The sequence below is a fragment of the Mustela lutreola genome, chromosome 5 (assembly GCF_030435805.1).
Source record: "Mustela lutreola isolate mMusLut2 chromosome 5, mMusLut2.pri, whole genome shotgun sequence".
Classification (NCBI taxonomy): domain Eukaryota; kingdom Metazoa; phylum Chordata; class Mammalia; order Carnivora; family Mustelidae; genus Mustela; species Mustela lutreola.
In genome coordinates this window covers 83,382,241-83,409,521 of record NC_081294.1, presented here as the reverse complement: position 1 = coordinate 83,409,521, position 27,281 = coordinate 83,382,241, and the positions used below count along the sequence as shown (strand labels likewise).

The following is a 27,281-nucleotide window of genomic DNA, read 5'->3' as shown; positions in this document are numbered from 1 at the left end:
CCCTCGACATCCTGCTACACCCTTCAAGATCCCAATATTCACGTTTAAAAATCCCTCGACAGCCTTGCGATCTCTCGCAGTTCTCAAACAACAAAATTTTAAATTCCCTCACTATTTCTGCTACCCCTTCCAGCACCTCAATATTTATACTTAAAAAGCCCTCGCTGTCCTTGCCGCCCCCCCCCCACCCCGTCCCACAGCCACACCGCCTCTACGCCCCAGGCTCTGGCTCCCCCCCCCACCGCCCCCCCCACAATGGTGATAGTACTACATACAGGACGTAGCCGGGACCTCCCGACCGCGGCCCCTCCGCTCCGCCCTCCCCCACGCCGCCTCCCCTCCCCCCACACCCCCGCGGGCCCCCAACGCCCACGTTCGCCGGCCCTGGCCCAGGCTGGCTCACTCACATCGGCTCCAGTAACTTGGCCAGCCAGGACTTGAGGGCATCCACATCCTCTATGAGCATGGTGCAGGGAAGGCGGGCTCGGCCGCCGCTCTTGTTCAGGCCTGCCGCGGGTCTCCCCTCGCCGCCTCCTCACGCCCTCTTCACAGCTCCCGGTGCCCCAGCCCACCGGGCATCTTAGAAGACTTCAACCTACTCCCCCGGCCGGGGCCTAACAGGAACTAACCCAAGAGCCCTCACTCAACCTAGCCCGACGGCTCAGTTGGGCGGGAGATAGCGCCGAGTGGCGGGCGCAAGAACCAATAGAAGGAAGAAGGCCGTGCGCGCAAAGCCAATAAAAAGGCTCGCTCGCCCCGCCGGCCGGCCGTACCCAGTTAAGAAGGAGGGGATATAGCAAGGTAGGTGGAGAGCTTACGTGAACTCCTGGTGCAAGATGGTATCTTGGAGAAGGTGCTGTGCCTCTTAAAGGGGCCGCGGCTCCTTTTTTGACCACGCCGCCGCCCGCCGCGGAATACCGGTGTCTGCTACTGGGAGTGCCTGGGGGAACCCGGCGAGCCCCTCAGCCTGATTCCTTCCTCTCGTTTTTTCCTGGAAACACACTTGTGTCCCGAAATGACTCAGCTGTAGTAAATCTGCAACACAACGTGCAATACGTTCACGTTCGACACATTGCACAGAATGCAAAATTTTACTTTTTTTTTTTTTTCTTACACAATCATTTTGCTTAGCATACATGCTTGTATTTCTCGCCGCTATGCCTAAGTTACGCAGAATGTTTCTGACAACCATGCCCTGGACTCCAATAATCGTCATTTTTAAAACGTGACGCACAGTTGTAGAAGGCTGAGGCCATTTCAATTTTACCAATCTTTTTAACATATGCTTTATTTAGGAAGAAGAACGATTCTAATATTTTTTAAAATTCTCTTTTCACTAGATATCTAAATTCAGTAGGGTTTTGTTTTGTTTTTTGTTTTTGTTTTTGTTTTTGCAGGGAGAATTTTGGCCAGCAAAAAAGTTTTTAGAAATATTTTTTTCCAATCGAAATTACCAAAATAGCCAACTTAGTTTGTACTGAATGAGAAATTCCTTTTGAAGTTTTGAAATTCCCAGCTTGGCACTGGTCTCACAATGCTTATCCAATAACAGATACTGAGCACCTGCTATATGCCAGCACAATGTAAGGCACTAGCACTTGGATTCCAAAGGTGAGCAAAATGGTTTCTCCTCTTAGAAAGCTGAACAGTTTATGGGATTATGCATTACAATAATAATATTTTGAAAAATACCTGATGAGCATACCCTTTCTATAAGAGAGATGAGTCAGCCTAAAATAAACAGGTATGCTATCTATGCATAGAGCAGGAAAAGGCAAATTTTTCTTAAAAGGGCTAAATAGTAAATATCTTGGGTTTTGTGGGCCAGGAGGTCTCTGACACCCACCCAGCTCTGCCTGCTTGGCATGAAGCTGGCCGTAGGTAATATGTAAGCAAATGATTAAGACTGTATCCACATAAAACTTATATAAGATTTTCAATTTTAGATAATTTTCAAATGTCACAACATTTTTTTTTTAATTTAAAAAAAGAAAAAAGCATTTAAAAGTGCAAAAGCCATCATTACCTTGCAAGTAAACAGAAGCAGGGGCCAACCAGGGTTGGCTTGCTGCCTGCAGTTTGTGGGCCTCTTACATAGAGTAGTAGCAAAATGCACTTAGAAATCATCTAATGAGCTTCCTTCATGACACCTTCTCCCCAACATTGCAAATGAGGGGAAAAGGCCAGAGACTGAGTAGTTTACCCAGAATCACACATATTTGCAGGTGGATCAGAATTTGCATCTAGATCTTAGTAAGCCCATAGTTTTATCATATCTAAGGGTTGCCGCTTCCCTCTTTCCTCCTCCCTTTCCTTGTGCTTATCCACGTTTCCTTCACTACGTCCTACTACAGAGATGAAGTGTTACCCAAAAATGACAAATTAAAAAAAGAGAAATGTCGGGCGCCTGGGTGGCTCAGTGGGCTAAGCCGCTGCCTTCGGCTCAGGTCATGATCTCAGGGTCCTGGGATCGAGCCCCGCATCGGGCTCTCTGCTCAGCAGGGAGCCTGCTTCCGTCTCTCTCTCTCTGCCTGCCTCTCCGACTACTTGTGATTTCTCTCTGTCAAATAAATAAATAAAATCTTTAAAAATAAATAAATAAATAAATAAATAAAAAAGAGAAATGTGAGTGATGTGATTAGGCCTCAGGCTAGGTAAGAACTTAATAGTAGTGTGATAGAAATGGAATAGGAATTGCTTTTATCACAGAAGTTTGAAAAGTTATATCCATTTATATCGATCCAGCCTTTGGGGAGTTCAGATTCCGGGAGCCAACCAGTCAGGCATTGTAAATAATAATCCTAGCCACAGTTTTTGAGAACATACTCTGTGCTGGCCCTGTGCTAAATATTTCAATGTATTGTTGCTTCTCCCCTTCATAGGCCCCCTGTATAGTAAACAATATTCACAGATGAGAAAATTGCATTCCAGAGAGATCATGAAACTAATGAGTGGAAGGGCCCAGCCTTTCTTTGTGTTTGACCACAAAGTCCACACCTATAACCTTCACTTAAATATCATGCAAGCAAACACTGAAATATTAACGATGTGGTTCATTCAAAATTAATCCAACAAATATGTATTAAGCCCGTTACCATCTATTAGACACTGTTCTTGGGAGAGTAGAGAATAAGGCTAATATCAAATAAATGTTCTTTCCTTAATGAAGGTGGATGTTAAAAATGGATACTTTACAAAGATTGGCTTTTCTCTCAGTTTTATCTTCACAAGAAGAGAAAGAGATGTCAGTTGATCTAAGAGAGGTTATTGATATAAGGCATTGGAGAGAGTGACTATAGGAAGAATATACATCTATACCATCCTTATTCAAACCAAGTTCCCTTTCTCCGCTTTAGGGTAACTGGGCCTCAACCAGGAAGAACTGTTAACTATGCAATTTCACACAAGTGTTGCTAGAGGTGGATAGGCCTTCCATAATCAAAGTGGATTTGCCCACAATTTTTTTTATTTTTGGTCATCTTCTTTAACCTGTGGCTGAGAGCTGTCCCAGGTGTATAAGAGAGGTTAAGAGTAATTTTTCAGATTTAAATTTCTGTGTAATGTATAATCACAATCTGTCTTCCCAAAATGCAGTTAGACAAAGCTTTGGTAGAATTTCAAACCAGGAATTTCATAGTTACAAACAGACCCTCTCATGCCTCTACGTTTATAGATGATCACCTAATTAAACACACATCCATCAAAATATCAGTCTCGGCTGAGTCTGGGTCACAAGTAGCAGCTCATCTGACTCAGAGAAGAGTCACTTCGGGGCACCGGCTGACTCAGTCAGGGGAGCATGAAACTCCTGATTTGGGGGTCATGAGTTCAAGTCCCACATTGAATGTAGAACTTACTTTTATTTATAAATAAATAAATGTCACTTGAATCTTGGCTATGCAAAGGCAAGGTGAGTTAGCAGATATATAGCGAGATGATTTGAATGGTCTCTCTTCATTATGGAAATATAGATTTGTTTTCTTCAGAGAAATATGTTTAAGGGTTTGTTTGTTTTTGGTTTGTTTTTGTTTTCTTTTTTAAAGGTTTTATTTATTTATCAGAGAGAGAACACAAGCAGGCAGAGCGGCTGCAGAGGCAGAGAGAGAAGCAGGCTCCCTGCTGAGCAAGAAGCCCCATGAAGGACTGGATTCCAGGACCCCGGGATCATGATCCGAGCTGAAGGCAGACACTTAACCAACTGAGCCACCCAGACGTCCCTGTTTGTTTGTTTGTTTGTTTTTAAGATTTTATGTATTTATTTGACAGAGAGAGACAGAAAGAGAGGGAACAGAAGCAGGGGGAATGGGAGAGGGAGAAGCAGGCTTCTTGCTGAGCAGGGAGCCGGATGCAGGGCTCAGTGCTGCTTGATCCCAGCACCCTGGGATCATGACCTGAGCCTAAGGCAGACACTTAGGCTGTTCTGTCCCACTCTGTAACTGTAGGAATGGCTAATATAAATGGCCCCTTAGGGGGACGCATGGGTATCTTCTTCATTAAGCATCTGCCTTCGGCTCAGGTGTTGATCCTAAGGTCCTGGGATTGAGCCCCACATCGGGCTCCCCGCTGGGTGGGAAGCCTGCTTCTCCCTCTCCCAATCCCCCTGCTGTGTTCGCTCTCTCACTGTCTCTTTTTCTGTGTCAAATAAATAAATAAAATCTTAAAAAAAAAAAATCAGATAAGCCCCTTGGGATTTGGAAACATCAAATAATAATACCTCATACTTTTGTGCTGGGCACTCTACCAGGTAATGTTTCATGGGTTAGTTTCTTCCAGTTCCTATATTTATTTATTTATTTATTTGAGGGGGGAAGGGCAGAGTGAGAGGGAGAGAAAAAAATTTCAAGCAGGCTCCATGCCTAATGCAGAACCTTACACGGGACTTGATCTCATGAACCTGAAGTCATGACCCGAGCCAAAATCAAGAGTCCCATGTTTAACCAACTGAGCCACCAATATGCCCTCAGTTCCTACATTTACTTATTTGTTTGTTTGTTTATGTTAAAGATTTTATTTATTTATGAGAGAGAGAGAGAGAACATGCAGGGGGAGCAGCAAGAGGGAAAGGGAGAAGCAGATTCCCTGCTGAGCAGGGAGCCTAATGTGGGGCTTGATCCCAGGATCTTGGGGCCATGACCTGAGCCAAAGACAGATGCTTAACCAACTGATTCACCTAGGTGTCCCTCGGTTCCTGCGCTTAGCCTTTCTTTTCTTTTTTTCTTTTAGTATATTTATTTATTTTTTAGTTATCTTTACACCAATCATGAGGCTCAAACTCACAATGTCAAGATCAAGAGTTATATGCTTTTCCCAGCTGAGCCAGCCAGGCATCCCAGCCTTTCTTTCAAGAAATACCGGGGCCACCTAGCTAGCTCAGTTGATAGATCATGCAACTCTTGATCTCAGGATAATGAGTTCAAGCCCCTTTGGGTGTGAAGCCTACTTAAAAAGAAACACTTACTGAAAACCTCTAATATGCAAAGCACCGATAGAGTCCGTGGGGTTCTAGCAGTGAAGAAAATAGGTATTCTCTTGGAGATCTATTTTAGCAGGAGGAGAATGATGCCAAATGAACAGCTATCATGTCAGGTGGGATATATTCTATAAAGAAAAAAAATTAAGTGTGGGGATAGAGCACGATGGGGAACTTTAAAGCACTCTCCGAGCAGTGGTCAAGAAGCAGTAAAGGTTTTAGTCACATGGGTATCTGGGAAAAGAGCTTTCCAGGGACGTGCAAAGACTTGAGGCAGGTACTAGTTCGGCACATTTCAGGAAAGTGGGGAGCAATGGGGTTGGAGTGGAGTGAGCCAGGAGGAAAGTAATGGTACAGAAGTCATTAGAGGCCAAGTCACAGAGGACTCTGTTGGTCATGGTAAGGACTTCAGGTTCTTACCCTGAGTGAGACCAGAAGACACTGAAGGTTTTAAGCAAATGAATAAAATTATCTGTTCTAGTTTTTAATTTTTAAAAGTAGGATTGAAATGGCTCCTTTGTGGTAATTAGGCTGGAAGGGATAAAAGTGGAGGTAGGGAAACCAGTTAGGAAGTAATAATTCAAGCATAGGTTGATGGTGGTTTGGCCTAGAATAGCGGTGAAAGAGATGGTAAGAAGTTGGATTCTGGATATATTTTGAAGGTAGAATCAATGAGTCTTACTGAGAGTCTAGTTGTTGGTATAAAACACAAAGAGGAATCAAGGATGATACCAAGGGGTTTGACTTGAGTAACTGGCCTGAAGTGGGGAAAACAAGTGGGAAGCAGATTTCAAGAATGGTTGGTAGATCATACATTCAGTATTGGACATAAATTAGACAGTACATATTTTCTTAGACGTTATACATTGTGGTAGCCAGCCTCCAAGGTGGCCCCCAATGATGCTCACCTTCTAGTATTCACACCCACGTGTATTTTCTCTCATATTGGATCAGGGTTTACCTTTGCAAGCAACAGAATGCTCTAGAAGGAACAACAATTGACTTCCAAGTTTAGCTTATAAAAAGCACTGTAGCTTCTACAGGGATCTCTGGTTCTAGGGAAAGTAAGTTGCCATGTTGCATGACAATCAACCCTGTGAACAAGCCCCAATTTGAGGAGCTGAAACCTCTTTACCAATAGCCACAACTAACTTTCTAGCCTTGTGAGTAAGCCATGTTAAAAGTAGATCTTCCTTGGGGTGCCTGGGTGGCTAAGTGGGTTGAGCATCTGCCTTTGGCTCAAGTCATGATTTCAGGATCCTGGGATTGAGCCCTGCATGGGGCTCTCTGCTCAGGGAGCCTTCTTCCCTCTCTCTTTACCTGCCTCTCTGCCTACTTGTGATCTCTCTCTGTCTGTCAAAGTGAATAAGTAAAATCTTTAAAAAAAAAAAAAAAAAAAAAAAAAAAAAGCAGAGCTTCCAGCCCCAGTCAAACCTTTGGATGACTATAACCTTGGCCAACATTTGTCTGTAATCTCAAGACCCCACTGGCTAGAACCACCTGGTCAAGTTGCTCCCACACACCTAACCCACAGAAATTGTGAGGGATAATAAATGGTTATTGTTTGAGGCCACTAAGTTTGGGGGTAGCTTGTTAGGCATAATTGATAAAAAATATAAAAATCCAAGTGGGGATGTCAAGTAGACAGTTTGATCTGTGAGTCTGGAGTTCATAAGAAAGATTGGGTCTGGTGTTAAAGATTGAGGATTCATCAGCATGTATATTTTGTTTAAAACCATAGGCCTGGATAAGATCGTCTAGGAAGTGACTATATCTAGAAAGGTCATTAGGGCTTCCCCCTATTTAGAAAGTCAACTGAGAAGGCATGGCCATGAGACAGCAGAACAGAGAGAAAAGAAATATGTCTCAGAAAAGATGGAATTTTCAACAGTGTCATACATATAGTTCTTGGATCAAGGAAAATGATGATAAGGAATTGACCACTGAATTTGGCAGCGTGGAAATCACAGATGACCTGGATAGTTCCATAGAGTGGAGGAAATGAACACTTGACTGGAACAAGTTCAGGAAAGGAATTAGAGATAGTAAGACAGTTCTCATGAAGGGTTTTATTGTAAAGGGGAGTGGAACAATGGTGGTACTCGATGGCATTGTGAGATAGAGAAGATAGGGTTAGCTTGCATTTTGTTCTGTTTTTCTTTCACTTCTTTGTCTGCTTGCTTGCATTAGGTAAGATGATATGTATGGATTCAGATGAGTATGATGTAATGAAGAAAGAAAATCTGATGATGTGAGAGGTGAGGTGAGCAACTGCAACAATAAAATCTCTTAGTAGGAAAAAAGAGCAGGACTTAGTGTACAAGTGTTCGGTAGGTCTTAATTGGCGCTCTGATTGTTCATAATATGTCAAGAAAAGAACACCTGTTGATGGAGGTAGGAAATGTAACTCATGGATGTTCTTTACTGATAGCTTCTGTGTTTTCAGTGAATTAAGAAGAAATCATCATTTGAATGTGAGGAGGGGATCCTGGATGTTTGGGGAGAGAGGAGTGAGGACAAAGCATCTTTGGTTTCTCAACCATTTCAGGGTCCTTCCCACCTCAGGCATTTCTGGTCCTTTTGCCTGGAACTCTTTTCCATACATATTTGCGTGGTTAACTTTTTCTTGTCAGCTCAAATCCACCTCCTTAGGAAGGCCTAACCAGACCTTCCCATCTAAAGTAACACCTCACTTCCTTCCTCTGGTTATTTTCTATCACATAATTCTGTTTTATCTTCCTTGGAGCATTTTTCATAGTCTGAAATTTTTCATTTATTTATTTTCTCTACCTCATCCTAACTAAAATATAAATTTTCATTAAGTCAAGAATTTTGTCCTCCTTTTTCCTTAGCACTGAAAACAAACCTGATAGGTAATAAATGCTCAGTAAATATTTTTAAAATTTTTAAAAGATTTTATTTATTTATTTGACAGACAGAGACCACAAGTAGGCAGAGAAGCAGGAAGGGAAGCAGGCTCCCCACTGAGCAGAGAGCCCAATTTGGGGCTCAATCCCAGGGGATCCCAGGACCCTGGGCTCTTGACCTGAGCTGAAAGCAGAGGCTTTAACCCACTGAGCCACCCAGGCGCCCCTTGTTTAAAGATTTTCAAAATGTATTTGTTGGAAAGAGAGCATGCACAAGTGTGGGGAGCAGCAGGCAGAGGAAGAAGCAGGCTCCCTGCTGAGCAAGGACCCAATGTGGGACTCTATCTTAGGACCGTGGGATCATGACCTGACCCAAAGGCAGATGCCTAACCAACTGAGCCAGCCAGGTGTCCCAATCCTCAGTAAATATTAATAAATGACTAATACAACATTACAGCAATATTACCAAATAAGTACTATCCTAAAGGGGTCCAAGTGATTGGCCCAGGGTCACACAACAAGTTTAGAACAGAGGTGATGGAAGGGGTTCATGATTCAAAGCCAGGCAATCTAACACTAGAGCCTGCATTCTCAGATGCTATATGGAAGAATGTCTAGAAAAAGATACTGACTTCTGGCCACTAAGATGTTGAGAGCTTGACAAAAAAAATAAAAAAGCAGGCCTATGGTTGTGCCCCCAATTTACATAGTTCAGAGCAGTCCCATTTCATTGGTACTGTAAAAATAGGGATCTTAAATGTCATAAATGTGCAAAACAAATTTTCAAAACATAGTCCTTCATGGGCACCTGGGTGGCTTAGTCGGCTAACCATCTGACTCTTGATTTCCACTTGGGTCATGATCTCCTATTCCTGAGATGATGCCCTGCATCAGGCTACTGATGGGGATAGAGTCTGCTTGAGATTCTCTCCCTCTGTCTCCATCTGCCCCTCACCCCCAACTCACTCATGTGCTCTCTTGCTCTCCTCAAAAAAAGTATATATATATATATATATATACAAATAAATATATGTGGTCCTCAAAATTGGAATCTCATTAATTAATAATTGTTTGTATTTAGCTGTTCCTTTGCTTTTTCTTCTCCTTTTCTTTCTTCCTTTCCTCCTTCCTTCCTTTCATTCCTTAAGGAGCCCTAGGACTGCTCCACAATGATGATGGTAATGGTGGTGACAATTTGAGTAGGTAGGCTATTTAGGAACAACAAGCAGTGTTTTGATGACTCAGGTGTCACGTTTCCCATACGAGCCCATGACACAGCTGGCAATGCTTTGTGGAATGTTGACAAGATGGCAGGCTGAAGCTTGTGGTTCCGGAGTCTGGAGTGGTATAGCATGAGTGAGTGATTGCTAATTCCTGAGAATTACAGGTATCACCACTTCAGGAGAAATCTAGGCAACAGAAGTTTCTAAAAATTTTAGTACCTATGAAGTGCAACTTCTCTAATTCGGGTACATTTGTCTTAATATCTAAGTCTCCCTAATTAACACGGCTACTTGTTCTTAGCTCATGTCAGTCAGATTTAGAATTTCCCTTTATTATTTCCTTTTGAGCTGCTATAACAAAATACCACAGGCTGGGTGTCTTATAAACAATAGAAGTTTATTTCTCATAGTTTCAGAAACTAGGCGTGAGATCAGGGTGCCAGCATGTCTGGTAAATGCCCTCTTCTGGGTCCTACATTTTTGTTTGTTTACTCACAAAGTGGAAGTAGGTGTTGAGCTTGTGGGCTCTCTTTTTGTTTGTTTTATTTTGTTCAGGTTCTTCTTTTTTTTTTTTTTTTTAAAGATTTTATTTATTTCTTTTAGACAGAGAGTGGAGAGAGGGGCAGAGAAAGAGGGAGAAGAAATCTCAAACAGATCCCATGACGAGCTTGGAGCCTGATGTGGGGCTTGATCCTAAGACCCTGAGACCATGACCTGAGCTGAAACCATGAGTCGGATGCTCAAGCAACAGAGCTACCCAGGCGCCCCTGGATTATCTTTTATAAGAGCACTAATTCCATTCATAAGGACTCCATCCTCCCAAACTAAGCACTTCCCAAAGGCTCTACCTCTTAATACCTTCAGACTGGGCATTGGGATTTCAACATATAAAGTTTGAAACAAACATTCAGACCCAGCACTGATCAAACTGGCTTCCAGTATTCTCCACTTCTCTTTCTTCCTTCCTTCCTTCTCTTTAGCTTAAAATCCTTGAACATTCACTTGCTATGAACCAGGCACTGGACTAATCAGTTTGCTTGGTAGCTCATTTTATTCTCACAGCCACCTCAAGAGGTAGGTATTATCATTATTCACATTTTACACATGAGGTTCCAGAGTCCCACGGTTGAAGGAGCAGAGAGCTAGCATGAGACAGAGCCTCAATTTAGACCCAGGCATCTTACTCCAAAGCCTTTGACCACAACCACCACACACTCTTCTTCTGCTGCCCATTCACTGTCAAAGGCTGCACACAGAGCAACTCCAGGATTAGCTAATCCCAGAAGTCCTAGACAGATTTTTCATTCTTCTCTTCATACTCATTGCTTTTATCATTACCAAAAAAAAAAGTCCATTTACCATTCAGAAAGTATAAAAATTAAGATAGAATACTAGTATAGAGGTTAAAAAAAGCTTTTTTTTTGAAAAGCTTTTTTTTTTTTTTTTGGTAAAGATTTTTATTTATTTATTTGACAGAGAGAGTGAGATCACAAGTAGGCAGAGAGGCAGGCGGAGAGGGAGGGGAAGCAGGCTCCCTGCCGAGCAGATAGCCTGATGCGGGGCTCGATCCCAGGACCCTGAGATCATGACCTGAGCCGAAGGCAGAGGCTTAACCCTCTGAGCCACCCAGGCGCCCCTTGAAAACCATTTTTAAACCAAAAAAAAAAAGTTTGAAAAATCATTTTAAAATTAAAAGGTGTCTAATAGGCTAGGGAAGTAACCGTATTCATTGAATGCTGCACTCCCGTAGAAGTATTAAAAGAAGTGCCCAGGGGTGCCTGGGTGGCTCAGTTGGTCAGGCGACTGCCTTTGGCTCGGGTCATGATCCCAAGGTCCTGGGATCAAACCCCATGTCGGACTCCTTGCTTGGCGGGGTGCCCACTTCTCCCTCTCCCTCTGCCTGCTGATCTGCCTGCTTGTGTTCTCTCTCACTCTCTGTCAAATAAATTAAAAAAAAAAAAAAAAAAGAAGTGCCCACAATTCCTTCCTCTGACTCTGTAATCTCAAGATAGGGAAGTCAGGTAAATATGCATGAAAAACAAACACAAAGAGACTCAGAGACAAGCTAAAGGTAATTATAGTTTTATGGATCTAAATTAAGATGTGGTGATTCAGTTGAATTTACTAGAGTGACTGGTGGGGTGAGTTTGGACAAAAAAGAAATCTAAAAGAAAAGCAAGAGGAAGCGAATTCTGTTGTGGAGTTTTGAATAATGAGAAGATTGGTCTGACAGTTGGAGAAGGTGTATCATACAACTCTATAGTGATAAGTAGCTCAGTTAGGTTAGGGAAGAGATTAATATAGAGAACAAGTAAGCTTTTCTGTTTTTTTTTTTTTAAGATTTTATTTATTTATTTGGCAGAAAGAAATCACAAGTAGATGGAGAGGCAGGCAGAGAGAGAGGGAAGCAGGCTCTCTGCCGAGCAGAGAGCCCGATCCCAGGACCCTGAGATCATGACCTGAGCCGAAGGCAGCGGCTTAAACCACTGAGCCACCCAGGCGCCCCAGCTTTTCTGTTTTTAATCAGACTAATGTGTATAGACCAATTTTCCTAAAATAATAATAAAATAGCTGACATCTTAAAGTTCTTACTATATGCCAGGTGTATACATATATATGTATATATGGTTTATTTACATATTATTATATGTATACATATTATATACATATTATTTTTTTAATCCTCATAGTGATCCTATGAGGTACTTATTTTTATGACCCTTGTTTAACAAAGTGGTTAATTGAATCACCTGAGGTCACCCAGCTAATAAAATGATGAACCTGGTCTGATTCAGAGCCTGAATTCTTTCCCACTATGCTACCTTTCTAAGTTTATTTATCTAGAAAGGGTATTCCAGGGCACCTGGGTGGCTCAGTGGGTTAAGCCGCTGCCTTCGGCTCAGGTCATGATCTCAGGGTCCTGGGATCGAGTCCCGCATCAGGCTCTCTGCTCAGCAGGGAGCCTGCTTCCCTCTCTCTCTCTCTCTGCCTGCCTCTCCATCTACTTGTGATTTCTCTCTGTCAAATAAATAAATAAAATCTTAAAAAAAAAAAAACCTCTTTAGAAAGGGTATTCCATATGGCATAGCAAAGAATTGACAGTTCTCAATTAAAAAGCTGTATTACTAAGGTGTAATAAATTCTTTCTCTAAATATCTTGAATCTATTTACCTTTCTCTACTTTGACTGCCATCACCATAATCTAAAATGTTTTCACCTCTTAGCTGGACAATTGCAGAAGCCTCCTTCTTCCACTTTTGCTTTCTTTCAATCCTTCTTCAGAATGAACTCTATAATACACGGGATCATGTCCCTTCCTTGCTTAAAACACTTCCATGGGCCTGCATCTCTCCGTTTGCTTCAATGTTTGACTGTTCCGCTAGACTGCAATCGCTGTGAAGAAGGTGACTGCACCTGTCTTGTTCAAGTGTTGTCTTTCCAGGGGTGTCTGGCTGGTGCAGTTGGAGAAGCAAGCGACTCCTAATCTCAGGATAGTGGGTTCAAGCCCCATGCTGGGTGTAGAGATTACTTAATAAACTTTAAAAAAAGTAGTGCATCTCTAGCCCCTAGCATAGTGCCTTGTACATAGTAGAAGCTACATTTTTGTTGAATGAATGGAATCCAAATGACCCTTTAAAAAAAAAAAAAGAATATTATTCATTTACATAGGAAATGGGTTATTAGGGGATAGGAGATGGGGCATTTATTTTTTTTTTAAGATTATTTATTTATTTATTTGACAGAGAGAGATCACAAGTAGGCAGAAAGGCAAGCAGAGAGAGAGAGAGGAGGAAGCAGGCTCCCTGCCAAGCAGAGAACCCGATGCAGGACTCGATCCTAGGACCCTGAGATCATAACCTGAGCTGAAGGCAGAGGCTTAACCCACTGAGCCACCCAGGTTCCCCATGGGGATGGGACATTTAAATAAGGGATAGATTTTTCATAGTTTTTAATCGTGTAATGCCTGTTTATTTTCTTTGACGTCTCATGCCCTTTAGCCTGTAGGCTCCATAAGGACAGGAACCATGTCTGTCTTGTTCCCTACTGTATCCTAGCTCTACGTCAGGTTCACAGGAGGTAACCAATGAATATCTGTTATATTAATAATTTCAATTACCAGTGTGAATTGAAAGCTGATGAATCAAAGATGACAGTACTGGTAAAGGCAGAATTGGAACAGGAAATATAACCATGTTATGGGAGTTGTGGAGGATGAGGATTCTTTTATTCATTCAATAAATGTTCATAAGGCCCCTACTATGTGCCAGACCCTGCTAGGTAGCCTGCTGTCATATAGCTTCCAGTCTAGTGATAAATAAACACGCAGTTAAGGGCTGCCTGGGTGGCTCAGTGGGTTAATCCTCTGCCTTCAGCTCAGGTCATGATCTCAGGGTCCTGGGATCAAGTCCCGCATTGGGCTCTCTACTAGGCAGGGGGCCTGCTTCCTCCTCTCTCTCTTTCTCTCTCTCTCTCTACTCGTGATCTCTCTCTTTCAAATAAATAAAAATCTTAAAAAAAATAAACACGCAGTTAAAATTCAATGAGGGATGCTTCGGTGGCTCAGTCGGTTGAGTGTCCAACTCTTGATTTTTGCTTAGGTCAGGAACTCAGGGTGGTGAGATCAAGCCCTGCCTCAGCCCCAAGCTCAGCAGGGTGCTTCAGATTCTCTTTCTCCCTCTTCCTTTGCACCCCTCTTCTTCCCCCTGCGAAGGTGCATGTGCTCTCTCTCTGTCTCTCAAATAAATACTTGTTTTTAAAAAAAATTCAGTGAAGAAACTTCCCAAGGGAAGGCAGGAAGTGTGTGCTTCAGGGAACATTTAGGAGGGGAGGACATTTAACCCAGACTTGGGCTGTCAGGAAGTATATGTCTAAATTGTTAGTAGCTAAAGTAAGAAGATATGATGGAAAAAAGTGATGGAGAGTACGTGTGAGTGTAAGAGCTCAGAGGCAAAAGAGTTATTGGTAGTTTCTCCATAGCCTGTTTCCTTGTTCACATCCTTTCATGCAAAAAATTTTATTTACTTTTTTGAAAGATTTTATTTATTTATTTTAGAGAGAGAAAGAACGCACATGCAGAGCAGGGGGGAGAGGCAGAGAGAGAGAGGGAGAAGAAGACTCCCTGCTGAGTTTGGAGCCCTATAGGGTACTCAGTCTCAGGACCCTAACATCATGACCTGAGCCAAAGGCAGACACTTAATGGACTGAGCCACCCAAGTGCCCCTCATGCAACAAATTTTATCAAGTCCATACCATGTCCCAGGCATTAAGCTATTATTAAACTTTTGTCTCATAATTAGTTGTTGAAAAATATAAATATACATATACATATATAATTTTAAAGTAATTAAATTTATTAAAGTTTTTATTTAAAATTTTTTTTTCTTTCCATTAGTCCTTTAGGAAGACACACTTCTGCGCTTGTTGCTGCACCTGCCCCTGGTAACGGCTTGTAAATGTTTTATAAATGTTTATTGAATTAATAAATAAATGCACGTGAGAGTACCTAATCTGACCTCAGAAAGTAAAAACTTTGGATCATTGCTTGTCAATTCCTCTTCCTATGGTGGAAATGTTCTACATCTGCGCTGTCCGATGATACCCTAACTACTAGCCACACGGACTATCCAGCCCTTAAAAAGTGGCTAGTGCGATTAAAGAACTCAGTTTTAAATTTTACTGGATTTTAATTTAAACATGAATAACCACATGTAACTCGTGAATATCGTATTGGACCCCTCAGTCTTAGATGCTAGTACAGTTGAATAGTGTAAGCTTGGCACTGGAACTCGGTAGGTTTCAAGCTTCCGCGCTTAAAAACAGAGATTGTTAATAAATGGTTATAAAATGTCTGGATTCCGGGCCTTTGAATGCCACCGAGAGTAGTAAATATCTGTGCACAGTGGCAAGCCATAATTAGCATCTCAGTCACCGAAGACTAATAAACCTTGCATCCTGGCATCCGGACAGACATCCAACCTAGCGCCGCAGGTGAAAAGGTTGAAGGTCGGGGAACTCAACCTTAGCCAGGGCGCGCGCTCCGCAGCCTGCAATCCCGAACAGCCTCATGGACTTTGTAGTTCAACATGCCAGTGACATCACTACCTGTGTGTCACCACAGCGTGGTCGATTACGTCAATTTCCGGTAGCCTGTTGCTCTCTGGGAATTGTAGTCAATAGATGTCTGCTGGACTTGGGGTCTAGTGGTCTGGAAACTACAATTCCCGGCGGCCTCCGAGATGCACGACGCAGTAGTTCTCAGTGAGTGGGCGATTGCCTCATCAGGTGTTAAGTGTGTGCTTCAGTGTCGTGGGAGGCCTTTCTGCCCCCCAAACGGAAGGGAAAGGTGGTAATCTCTGCTTTGACAGGATCACCGAGGTCACTGTCGTGGGCTTGCAGAGTTGGCTGGGCGGTGCCATGGCGGTGAGTTCTGGCGGGAAGAGAGTCGGCTCAGCCCGGCGGTGGAACCCGGCTGAGCTGTCGGCTTTTTCCAGAAGCTAGGGGCTCCATGTGGTAGCCGTTGTTCTGAAGGGAAAAATCCTCTGAAGAACGGGAATGCCTTGACCCCACGCTACCGATGTGGTTGTTGTGCGCATGTGCCTTTTCTTCCTAGCTGTTGAGCCAGGAACTGATGTCTTCAACTTTACATCCTACTTAATTTTCTGTGTTGATTTCACCGAAGTGTCTAAAACCTATTTGGAGAGAGAGGAGTAGGTAACCTTGTTCCTCCTTTTAACAAAAAATTACTGAGCGCTTCCCTGTAAAAGAGTCACGGATCTCTACATTCATGGTGTTTTCATGTGTGTGTGAGAGTTACGTACTAAAATACACTGTAAAATATGTCAGGTGCCCGTAAGTGCTATAGGGGAAAAAAAAAAAAAAAAACAACAACAGGAAGGGGGAGACCATTGAGTGTGAGGTGGGGTAGGGTTGTAGTTTTAAAAGGGGATCAAGAAAGCCTTTCAAAAAGCCTTTGCATGGCAAAAAGGAGGTAAGGGAGCAAGCCAGGCAGCTATATGGAGGAAAAGATTTGCAGGCAGAAGCAACAGTATGAGTGAAAAGCTAACGGACTGAGCCACCTAGGTTCCCGGAATATGGACAACTCTTGAGGAATTTTATAAAGGAGAGCAGAGGAGTGGGGTAATAGGTGAAGGTCAAAAGGGGACCCCCCCCCCTTTTTTAAAGGTGGAAGAAATTACACAATGCTTGTATGTTTATGGGAATTACCCTGTAGAAAGGAAAAATTGATGTGCTGTTCCAGAATAGAGTAGAGGGGTTGAGATCAGATGCATCAGTGGAGGGGTTAAGCAGGACTACACTCATCGGTGTAACAGGAAAGAAGACAGATTATATGGGGACACATGCATGTGGTTAAGCAGATGTGATGAGGAAGACTGAAAATTTTCTGTTCGCCTCTGTTTTCTCATTGAATTAGGAGGCAAGATTACCGGCTCCAAGTAAGGATGGGAGATGAAATGTTGGAGGCTTGAGAGAAAGGTTTGTTTGGGACATTGCTGTCAGTAGAACTTCCTGTGATGAAAAGTTCTGTATCTGCACTAATTTGGTAGCCACTAGCCACATGGTTCTTGAGCACTTGAAATGTGGCTGGTGCAACGGAAGGACTGAATTTTAATATAACTTTAAAATTAAAAAGTTACATGTGACTAGTGGCTACTGTATTGGACAGTATACACATTAACGTTTGAGAAGCATTAGTCTAGAAGGAGTTAGTAAGTTGATTTCAGAAAGTAGTATTGCTGGGCACACTTGACATTAGTGGACATGAATTTAAATTGAGGCCAGTCAGCATTGTTGAATTCTTATCTCCTGTCTCTTTCAGCTGCCTGCTTGAAGGAAAAGAGCAGGTGCCTAGGAGGGTTGGAATTTTGCCGTACAAGAATGGTAAAGAGAATAGTGAAGGAGTGATTATATAGATGGATTTAAGGGATGGAAATAAGGATTTGGGGTGGGAGGGAACTAAGGATTAGTGAAAAAAGGTCATGATCAATAGGTCCTGTTAGGCTTGAAGAATTATTGGAGTTGGAATTCTAGCAGAGTTACGACCAATAATGTCAATAAGTAACATTTCTTATGTGTCATGCTTTGTGTTTAGCATTTTTTTGGAATTGTCTCATTGAGTCTTCACACTAATCTACTTGAGTTAGGCATTCTTATTTGCAGTTTACAAATGAAGAAACCCAGGCTTAGGTTGCTTAATGAGCAGGTCCAATTTCTCATAACTAGGGCATGATGAAAGTGGATTAGAACTCAAAGAGATTGACTCACTTCTCAGTCACTCTGTTACCCTGCTTTTCAGGAAAAGATGTACCTTCTGAGTCCTGGTCCAGGGCTTTTTCTTCTGTAATGTGTTGCTTGATGACTCCCCACCAGCTCCACTCCCCGACGGTGATATCCTTAGCTAATGTGGAATTTGCAGGTTTTTCTCTTTTTTTTTGGTGTTAATGGGAATGGCTTTTTAGTTTGAAAGATTTTAATATACTCTTCAAGTTTTATATATGGAAACTGGCAACATTTCTGGTAGATATGATTGTTTTACTTTATTCACTTCTTAAAAGATTTTTTAAAAGAATTTTATTTATTTATTTGACAGTGATCACAAGTAGGCAAAGAGGCAGGCAGAGAGAGGGGGAAGTAGGCTCCCCACTGAACAAAGAGCCCGATGCGGGGCTCGATCCCAGGACCCCGAGGTCATGACTCGAGCTGAAGGCAGAGGCCTAACCTCCTGAGCCACTCAGGCGCCCCGACTTCATTCACTTCTTGTGCTCTGAAAATATTCAGGTTTTGCACTGTCATGATACGGGATGGATGTTAAAGTTTGCTTTATTGGAAGAATCCAATAAGAACTCCCTTTAGAAAGAATAAGTAGGACACCTGGGTGGCTCAGGGGGTTAAGCCGTTGCCTTCAGCCCAGGTCATGATCTCAGGGTACTGGGATCGAGTTCCGCATCGGGCTCTCTGCTCAGCAAGGAGCCTGCTTCCCTCTCTCTCTCTCTGCCTACCTATCCATCTACTTACTTGTGATCTCTCTCTGTCAAATAAATAAATAAAATCTTAAAAAACAAAAGAATAAGTAATAATAAAAATAACAAAATGTACTGATTGCTTATTCTGTGCCATGCTTTAGTGTTTTACATAATTTTTCAACAAAACAACCCTGTAAAATAGGTGCTGTTATTATCCCCGTTTTACTGGTGTGGAAAATAAGGCATCAAATCTACTCAGAGGAGGAATTAGAATTCATTTGATCCCATTCTGGAGCTCATTCTCTTAATCATTATGCTATCGTGCTACCCCCAGTTGTAAGCTAATTGGAAAATTTATTTTGCAATCCCTCCCATAAAGAAAGTTTTCTCTTTGCAGTGGAAATCTTACCAATACTGAAGTGTGTAAGACAAAGAGCATGTGATAGCATGGATAGAATATTAGTTTTTATTTTAGAATTGAGTATATAAACACCAAACTATAATTTTCTTTATATCAGAATGGTATTTATTTTTTAGAACTTTTGACAGTTTTAACTCTTCTAATTATATATCAGACTTCTAGGGGGGTCTGGGATTGCGATATAATAAACATAATAGCCAACTTAAAAAAAATACTGTTTTTAAACTTGCATCTGCAAAGTTTAAAGAGTGAACAAAACAGAGATAATAATAGTACTAACTATTCTATATACCCATCACCCAACTTCAAGAATTGGCAATTCAGGGTCATCTTGATTCTTATATCCCTCCCTTGTATCCTGTCCCTGCACCCCTCAGGATTTCATTATAGGCGAGTTCCAGGCATCATATGTACATGTTTGACATATTTTAGTATAAGGTTTTTACATCAATACATAGTTTAGTTAGGTTTTTTTTTTTTTTTTTTTTAAGATGTATTTATTTGACAGAGATCACAAGTAGGCAGAGAGGCAGGCAGAGAGAGAGGAAGGGAAGCAGGCTCCCCGCTGAGCAGAGAGCCCGACGGAGGGCTCGATCCCAGGACCCTGGGATCATGACCTGAGCCAAAGGCAGAGGCTTTAACCCACTGAGCCACCCAGGCGCCCCTTAGTTTTTTTTAATGTAATGATAAACTTTCCTTAAAACATAACCCCAATGCCATTTTCTTACTTTCTTTCCTTCTTTTTTTTTTTTTAAAGATTTTATTTATTTATTTGACAGAGAGAGAGAGATCACACGTACACAGAGAGGCAGGCAGAGAGAGGAGGAAGCAGGCTCCCTGATGAGCAGAGAGCCCGATGCAGGGCTTGATCCCAGGACCCCAAGATCATGACCTGAGCCAAAGGCAGAGGCTTAACCCACTGAGCCACCCAGGCACCCCCCAATGCCATTTTCATACCTAATAAAAATCACATGATGTTTAGATGTCTCTCTCTCTTTTTCTTAAAAGATTTTATTTATTTATTTGACAGACAGAGATCACAAGTAGGCAGAGAGGTAGGCAGAGAGAGAGGAAGGGAAGCAGGCTCCCTGTTGAGTAGAGAGCCCAATGTGGGGCTTGATCCCAGGACCCTGGGACCATGACCTGCACTGAAGGCAGAGGCTTTAACCCACTGAGCCACCCAGGCGGCCCTCCAGATGTCTCTTTGTGGTATTTGTTGACATTGTGCATTTATCCTGGTCCAGCACTATGCTAAGTTCTCATGCATATTAACTGTTTTAATCCTCATACTAACACTACAAAGTAGGCATAATTTTTATTCTCATTTTATAGATAGGTAGAAAAATGGAGGTTTAGAGAGTTAAATGAATTCATCGAGGATTGAATAGATAGTAAGTGGTGGAGCTAGAAGATGGCCAGAGTCCCAGGAGAAAGCAGAAACAGAAGTCAGAAGATGAGAGTTTTTGTCCAGCTTGATTAATTGCTGACACCACGATCTCAGAGCTTCTGATTTATTATCTTTGAAATGATAGCTGTTGGTCTGCCCACTGCTTAGGATTGTTGTTAAGATAAAAAAAGTTAATGTTCATTGAAGTTTTAAGCTGCAGGATGCTATGAATATAGGAAAGAGTTGTTACCTAGTTTAGAGATTCTTTACTGGGGGTGATTTTGTTCCCCTGAGAAAGTTTGGTCTGGAGACTGTTTGGATTGTCACAAGTGGTGGGTGTGCTGCTGGCATCTAGTGGCTAGAAGCCAGGAGTGCTTCTAAGAATCTTACAGTGCACAAGACAAAAACACAAAAAATTATTTAGCTTAAGCTGTCAATAGTGCCAATGTTTAGAAACTGATCTTGGAAAGTAACCTTTTAACTAATTATTATAACCAATTGTTTAGTTAAATAGCCACTGAAGAAAGTAAGGCTCAGATTGATCAAGGAATTTCCCAAGGTTTTTTTTTTTTTTTTTTTAAAGATTTTATTTATTTATTTGACAGACAGAGATCACAAGTAGGCAGAGAGGCAGGCAGAGAGAGAGGAGGAAGCAGGCTCCCTGTTGAGCAGAGAGCCCGATGTGGGGCTCGATCCCAGGACCCTGGGATCATGACCTGAGCCGAAGGCATAGGCTTTAACCCACTGAGCCACCCAGGTGCCCCAAGGAATTTCCCAAGGTTTTACAACAAATTGGTGCTGGGGCCAAAATCAGATTTCATTACAATTGGCTTTGATGTTTTGAGGAACAACTTTTTTTCTGAGAAGCAGAAACCGCAAAGAAGAGTTTTTGTGTATTTAGTGTGCTCAAAACAATGAAAAGAAACATGTAGTTCTTTTTTTTTTTTAAGATTTTATTTATTTATTTGACAGAGATCACCAGCAGGCAAAGAGGAAGGCAGAGAGAGAGAGGGAAGCAGGTTCCCTGCTGAGCAGAGAGCCCAATGTGGGGCTTGATCCCAGGACCCTGAGATCATGACCTGAGCCGAAGGCAGCGGCTTTAACCCACTGAGCCACCAGGCACCCCAGAAACATGTAGTTCTAAATAAAATTTGAGAAGACTGTTGTTTTCATGTTCTTCTTTAAAGTGGGTAACATGGTCATTTTTAAGGAAAAAATATTTGTCCTGTAACTTCTTTGTCTGTGGCATTGTACTTGGTGCTGAGGTGACCATGAAAGTTCTGGAAATTGCTGTTTGCTGTCAACTGGGTAAATGTCTTAGGAATCATTTGGTTGCATGCAGTGGAAGCCAACTCAGGTTGGTTAAAGAGGAATTTAGTAAAGATAGAGTAGGATTTCTTGTCATTTATGACTGTAGGGTAGAAGGTACAACTAGGCTTCGCGAGCTAGGCTGAGTTGGTATAAAGGCAAGTATGTTAATATTATATTTATAATAGTATATGTATTTTCTAAATACATATATTAAATATGTTAAAGTTTTATTAATATATTAATATTAACATTAATCTGAAATAATAAAAATAATATTAAATGTATTAAAGTTTCTTCAACCTTAAAGTTCGCTTTTAATTTCTGATTTTAAAATAAATTAAAATATTTTTGTGAGTCCCTATAGCCTAGAGAGTTTCAGGAATTTGTCTACGGTTCTATGGGAAACCTATAGACAAAGGGTTCTATAGGCAACCTAGGCACTTTATTTACAGGTTAAGTCAGCTGTTAGGAGTTATACAGGCTGTTTTTTTTTTTTTAATTTATAATTTTAAGATTTTATTTTTAAGTCATCTTTATACCCAACATAGGGCTTGAACTTCTGACCCCATGGTCAAGAGTCACATGCCCTACAGGCTGAGCCAGCCCACCACCCTAGAGTTGGCAGGCTGTTGTTGTAAGGGGTAGGTGGAATCTTCTGCCCAGAAGTCCTTTGTTGGAACATAGGTCCAATCTACCCAGTAATTAATATGGAAACAGAAGAGTACATTTAGCCACCTCTAATACACTACCTTAAATAAGACTGGGCATTTGTTAGTGAGGAAGAAAGAGAAGGAACAGGTATTGGGTAGGTGATCTGCTGTCTCTGCCATAGCTTCTTTTCAAATGGTAGTCTTTGTATATTATTATTTAAAACAGGTTTGCATGTATAGAAGTAGAGAGACTTGTAACTTACAGGTTACTTATTAGGAGGAGGGTTTTGTAGTAAGAAGGAGCAAAGGAGCTGAGGGTCTGAATGAAGGTGGCTAGCCACAAAAATTTAAAGGAGTGAATAGATGAAGGCCCTTACTCTTTCCTGGAAAAGGAAATAACCATATGCATCCACACTTACTTCTGTGGAAATTCTTGGGAAAGAGTCCAAATTGCTTAGTACCTTGATTCACATGTGTACCTAGTTCCTAGTATGTTATTTTTTTTATGGCCATAATGTGCAAAAGCGGGCAGTGTATTATTATTCACTTCTCTTTTAAAATTTAAATATTCAACAGATATTTGTTGAGAACCTGTTGTAAGCTAAACCTTGAGGGTTTAATGAGATACAAGTTACTAGTCCCCAGCATGACCAAGCTTTAGATGTCCTGTGACGAAGACAGACAGATACCAGCACCACTGTGTGATTAGTGCCAGCATAGGGAAATATTGGTAGGTAGGAACATATTAAGAAGGGCATATCATGACCTCTTGGTGACCAGTGCAGGTGATTAACTGGGACCTGAAGGATGAGAGCATCATAAAATGATTGATGAGGCATGAGGGCAGAGAAAATACTATGAACAGAGAGGCTCAGGTGAAGGAAGGAGCTTGGCACTTTTGGGAAAATGCAGATGCCTTGATGGGCCTGCAGTGGGGGAATAAGAGAAAGGGGAGGAGGGTGCAATCTGGCAGAGATTAGGCAAGAAGGGCCTGGAGTGCCAGATTTTACAGAATAGACTTTATCCTGACAGCTGCAGAGAATCTCTGAAAGGGAATTGACTTGATCAGATTTGTGTTTTGATAACATTTCCACTTACAGCAATTATGATCTGGTCAGGAATTATAGAAACAAAAAATTTCCTTGTCACTTTCATTTTCCTTTGGTTACTGGAGAAACTTGTTATTATGTCCCTGATGTTTTTTTTTTTTAAAGATTTTTTTTTTTTTTTTTTTAAATTAAACTCTACACCCAATGGAGGGCTTGAACTCACAACTCCCAAGATCAAGAGTTGCGTGCGCCACTGACTGAGCCAGCCAGGTACCCCCACGACTTTGCAAGTAGGGAATTCTTTCTCATTTCCTCTCTACCTTTGTAGCCGCGTCCTTCACCTCCTTATAAACTGACTTTTCATCTTTTTGTTGCTTGTCCTTGTCCTCTATATTAAACATGCTTAAAAAATAGTAAATCATTCTTTGGTTTAAAATGTAGGGACCTAGGGCACTTGGGTGGCTCAGTTGGTTAAGTGTCTGCCTTTGGCTCAGTTCATGATTCTGGGATCCTGGGATAGAGCCCCTCTATGGGGCTCCCTGCTCAGCAGGGAGCCTGCTTCCTCCTCTCCCTCTTCTCCTCCTCATTTGGGTATGCACTCTTTCTCTCTGTCAAATAAATAAATAAAATCTTTAAGAAAAATTCTACAGTTTTTTAAAAAATGTAGGTAACTGAAAATAGTAAAACAGCTGACAACTTCATAGTAGATTTCTACTAAATTTTAATTTTAGTACTGTTAGTTATTTTTATTACATAATAGACAAAGTATATTTAAGATTGTTACTGGAGAAATAGTGTTAAGGTTGGGGTTTTTTTGACTGCACAGAATTCCTTTTTGCAAAGTGCTCAAATTGTGTAACCATTTAGAAAACAACCAGGAATCCACCATATCTGCGATATGACTAGAAAGCATTTTGTTTTTTAAGTCAATGCTACATCCAGTGTGGGGCTTGAAGGCATGACCCCTAGATTGAGAGTCACATGCTCTACTGACTGAGCCAGCCAGATGCCCCACTTTTTTTTAAAGTAATTAAAATATATGTATAAATATATATTTAAGTAAGCTCTCTGTCCAGTGTGGGGCTTGAACTCACAACTCTAAGATCAAGAGTTGCATGCTCTACTGATTGAGCCAGCCAGGCACCCCATTGGGAAGCATTTTTTAAATTGTTTGAAAGGAGAGAGGGAGGCACGATTAAAGGAGACTGAGTTGTAGGTGTTAAGGGACTTGGCAAGGTCACCTGTTGAGTAGGTTGTAAAAGTATGAGTAGAGTCCAGGGGCTCCTGGCTGGCCCTGTGAGTGGAGCATGTGACTCTTATCTCAGAGTTGTAAGTTTGAACTCCATGTTGGGTGTAGAGATTTTTTTAAAGAGAAAACAAAACAAAACAAAACAAAACAAAAAAACTTAAAAAAAAAATATGAGTAGGGGTGCCTGGGTGGCTCAGTCATTAAGCGGCTGCCTTTGGGTCAGGTCATGATCCCAGGGTCCTGGGATTGAGCCCCGCATTGGGCTCTCTGTTCTGTGGGAAGCCTGCTTCTCCCTCTCCTACTGCCCCTGCTTGTGTTCCCTCCCTTGCTGCCTCTATTAAAGAGATAAATAAAACCTCTAAATAAAAGTACGAGTAGAATCCAGATATTTTCTCATTTGAAAATGCTGCAGACTCTGGAGATGTTAGCATATAAGAAGGGGAAGAAAACCTGATTTCACTCAAAGTAACTTTATGCCAGAAAATAACATTTTAGAAACTTAATGTAAGTTTCAAAACAGAATTAGATTTGTGGATGGTCCATTGGTATTCGGCTTTCACACTTGCCTGTTCTGTGAATGTTCATTCCACTCCAGCTTTGACGTACTTGGTTTTAACAGCTAATTATTTGCCCCCAGAATCAAAACTGAGAAAGAAGCTCTAACCTTCCTTTTTTTCAGAAATAGGGTGATCATGCATGTGCTTTGCTTTCAGTTTCCGTTGAAACTGGGATGATGATACCGGTGTTGCTGTGTGGATTTGATATTAGTAGAGACATGCTTGCTATTCTCTGTTTCATTTTAACTTCACATTAATAGTCTATTAACCATTTGGAGAGAAGTTCTTCATCAGTTTCCTTGAGGGGGGTGGGGGAAACATGTAGATGACTAATCCTCCCTTAGCATCTTCCCACTGGGTCTCAGCATCCTTCTTTGGTGGGCATAATTGCAGCTTGCCAGTGTGTACTGCTCCATCCTGTACTTCTCTAAGTATTTATATATTTTAACTAAATAGGAGCAGTATTTGTTTGACAACCGACTCTGTTTTAGCATCTGATTTTTTTACTCTGTTTTAGTAATCTGATTTTTAAAAAGTGTTTCAGAGCTTTTTATATATATCAGTAATTCATTAACTATCCCTTTGTGGTTTAAAGTGGATAGATAGTGATAACCCTAATTTTTTTATTTTATTTTATTTATTTTTATTTTTTATAAACATGTATTTTTATCCCCAGGGATACAGGTCTGTGAATCAGCACTCAACAAAGGATAACCCTAATTTTTAATCATGTTTAAAATTCAAGATAACCATGGAAAAATTGCCTCTCAGTAAACAGCTCAGTTCTGTGTGAACCCACTTTTTTTTAAAGCAAGACTGTCAAAGTATAGAGTGAATAATACTTTCTCTTTTGTGTCCAACAGGAAAGAAAAGGAACAGCCAAAGTAGACTTTTTGAAGAAGATTGAGAAAGAAATCCAACAGAAATGGGATACTGAGAAAGTGTTTGAGGTCAATGCATCTAATGTAGAGAACCAGACTAGGTAAGTAATACTTTGTGAAGTTCTGCACCTGTGTATCCAAAACCATTGGCTGCAGAAACCACTTCGTGGAAAGGATAAGGCAGATTGTATTTATAATGTCTGAAATAGGCTGAAGGAGGTAACTTCTACGTATGCATTTGAAATGAGGATCCACTTTCCTTTGGAATTCTTGTTTTATTTTTTATTTTTTTTAAAGATTTTATTTATTTATTTGACAGACAGAGATCACAAGCAGGCAGAAAGAGAGAGAGGAGGAAACAGGCTCCCCACTGAGCAGAGAGCCCGATGTGGGGCTTGATCCCAGAACCCTGGAATCATGACCTGAGTGGAAGGCAGAGGCCTCAACCCCCTGAGCCATCCAGGTGCCCCTAGAATTCTTTTTTTAAATTCATTTTTAATTTTTTTATTTTGAAAGTGAGCATGGGGCACGTGGTTGGTGCACTTGGTTAAGTGTCCAACTCTTGATTTCAGATCAGGTCATGATCTCAGGGTTGTGAAATTGAGCTCCACATTGGTCTCCCTCAGAGTCTGCTTGAGATCCTCTCTTTCCCTCTTTTCCTGCCCCTCCTTCTGTGCTTGTGCAGAAGCACAAGCCTCTCTCTCAAATGAATGAATGAATGAATGAATGAAATATATAGGAAAAAAAGAATAAAGTGAGCTCTATGCCCATTGTGGTACTTGAACTCACAACCCGGAGATCAAGTGTCCACATGCTCTATCAGTTGAGCCAGGCAGGTGCCCCTTCCCTAGAATTCTCTCTTTTTTTTTTTTTTTAAGATTTATTTATTTACTTGATAGAGATTACAAGTAGGCAGAGGCAGGCAGAGAGAGAGAGGGGGAAGCAGGCTCCCCGCTGAGCAGAGAGCCTGATGCGGGGCTCGATCCCAAGACCCTGAGATCATGACCTGAGCTGAAGGCAGAGGCTTAACCCACTGAGCCACCCAGGTGCCCCTCCCACAGAATTCTTAAAGGACTTTTTCTACATAAAGTTTTTTTTTTCTTAACTTACATTTTTTGTGTTTAGACAAAGGAGAGTGTTTTCAAGTTTTGTCTTTGATGACTGATTCTGATAGTCATTCTATTAGAGATTCATATTCTAGTGATGATTATCTCCAGAAACACAAAGTATAAATT

The 27,281-nt window shown here is 41.4% G+C and overlaps 2 protein-coding genes across 7 annotated transcripts in view; one reads left to right on the top strand and one right to left on the bottom strand.

Moving 5' to 3' along the window:
- Nucleotides 1–659, bottom strand: part of RBM27 (RNA binding motif protein 27) — an 81,191-nt gene extending 80,532 nt beyond the window's left edge. For all 5 annotated transcript variants that reach the window (XM_059174954.1, XM_059174957.1, XM_059174958.1 and 2 more), the window contains exon 1: nucleotides 408–659. In XM_059174954.1, coding sequence (XP_059030937.1) covers nucleotides 408–466 — 59 coding nt within the window. In that variant the 5' untranslated portion in view covers nucleotides 467–659. The remainder of the gene's footprint in view (nucleotides 1–407) is intronic.
- Nucleotides 660–15,811: 15,152 nt separating this feature from the next.
- Nucleotides 15,812–27,281, top strand: part of LARS1 (leucyl-tRNA synthetase 1) — a 70,272-nt gene continuing 58,802 nt past the window's right edge. The window contains exons 1-2 of one of the 2 annotated variants that reach the window (XM_059174952.1): nucleotides 15,812–15,980; nucleotides 26,029–26,147. In XM_059174952.1, the coding sequence (XP_059030935.1) occupies nucleotides 15,975–15,980; nucleotides 26,029–26,147 (125 nt within the window). In that variant the 5' untranslated portion in view covers nucleotides 15,812–15,974. Of the gene's footprint in view, nucleotides 15,981–26,028; nucleotides 26,148–27,281 lie in introns of those variants that run through there. The other variant, XM_059174953.1, reaches the window with a different exon arrangement.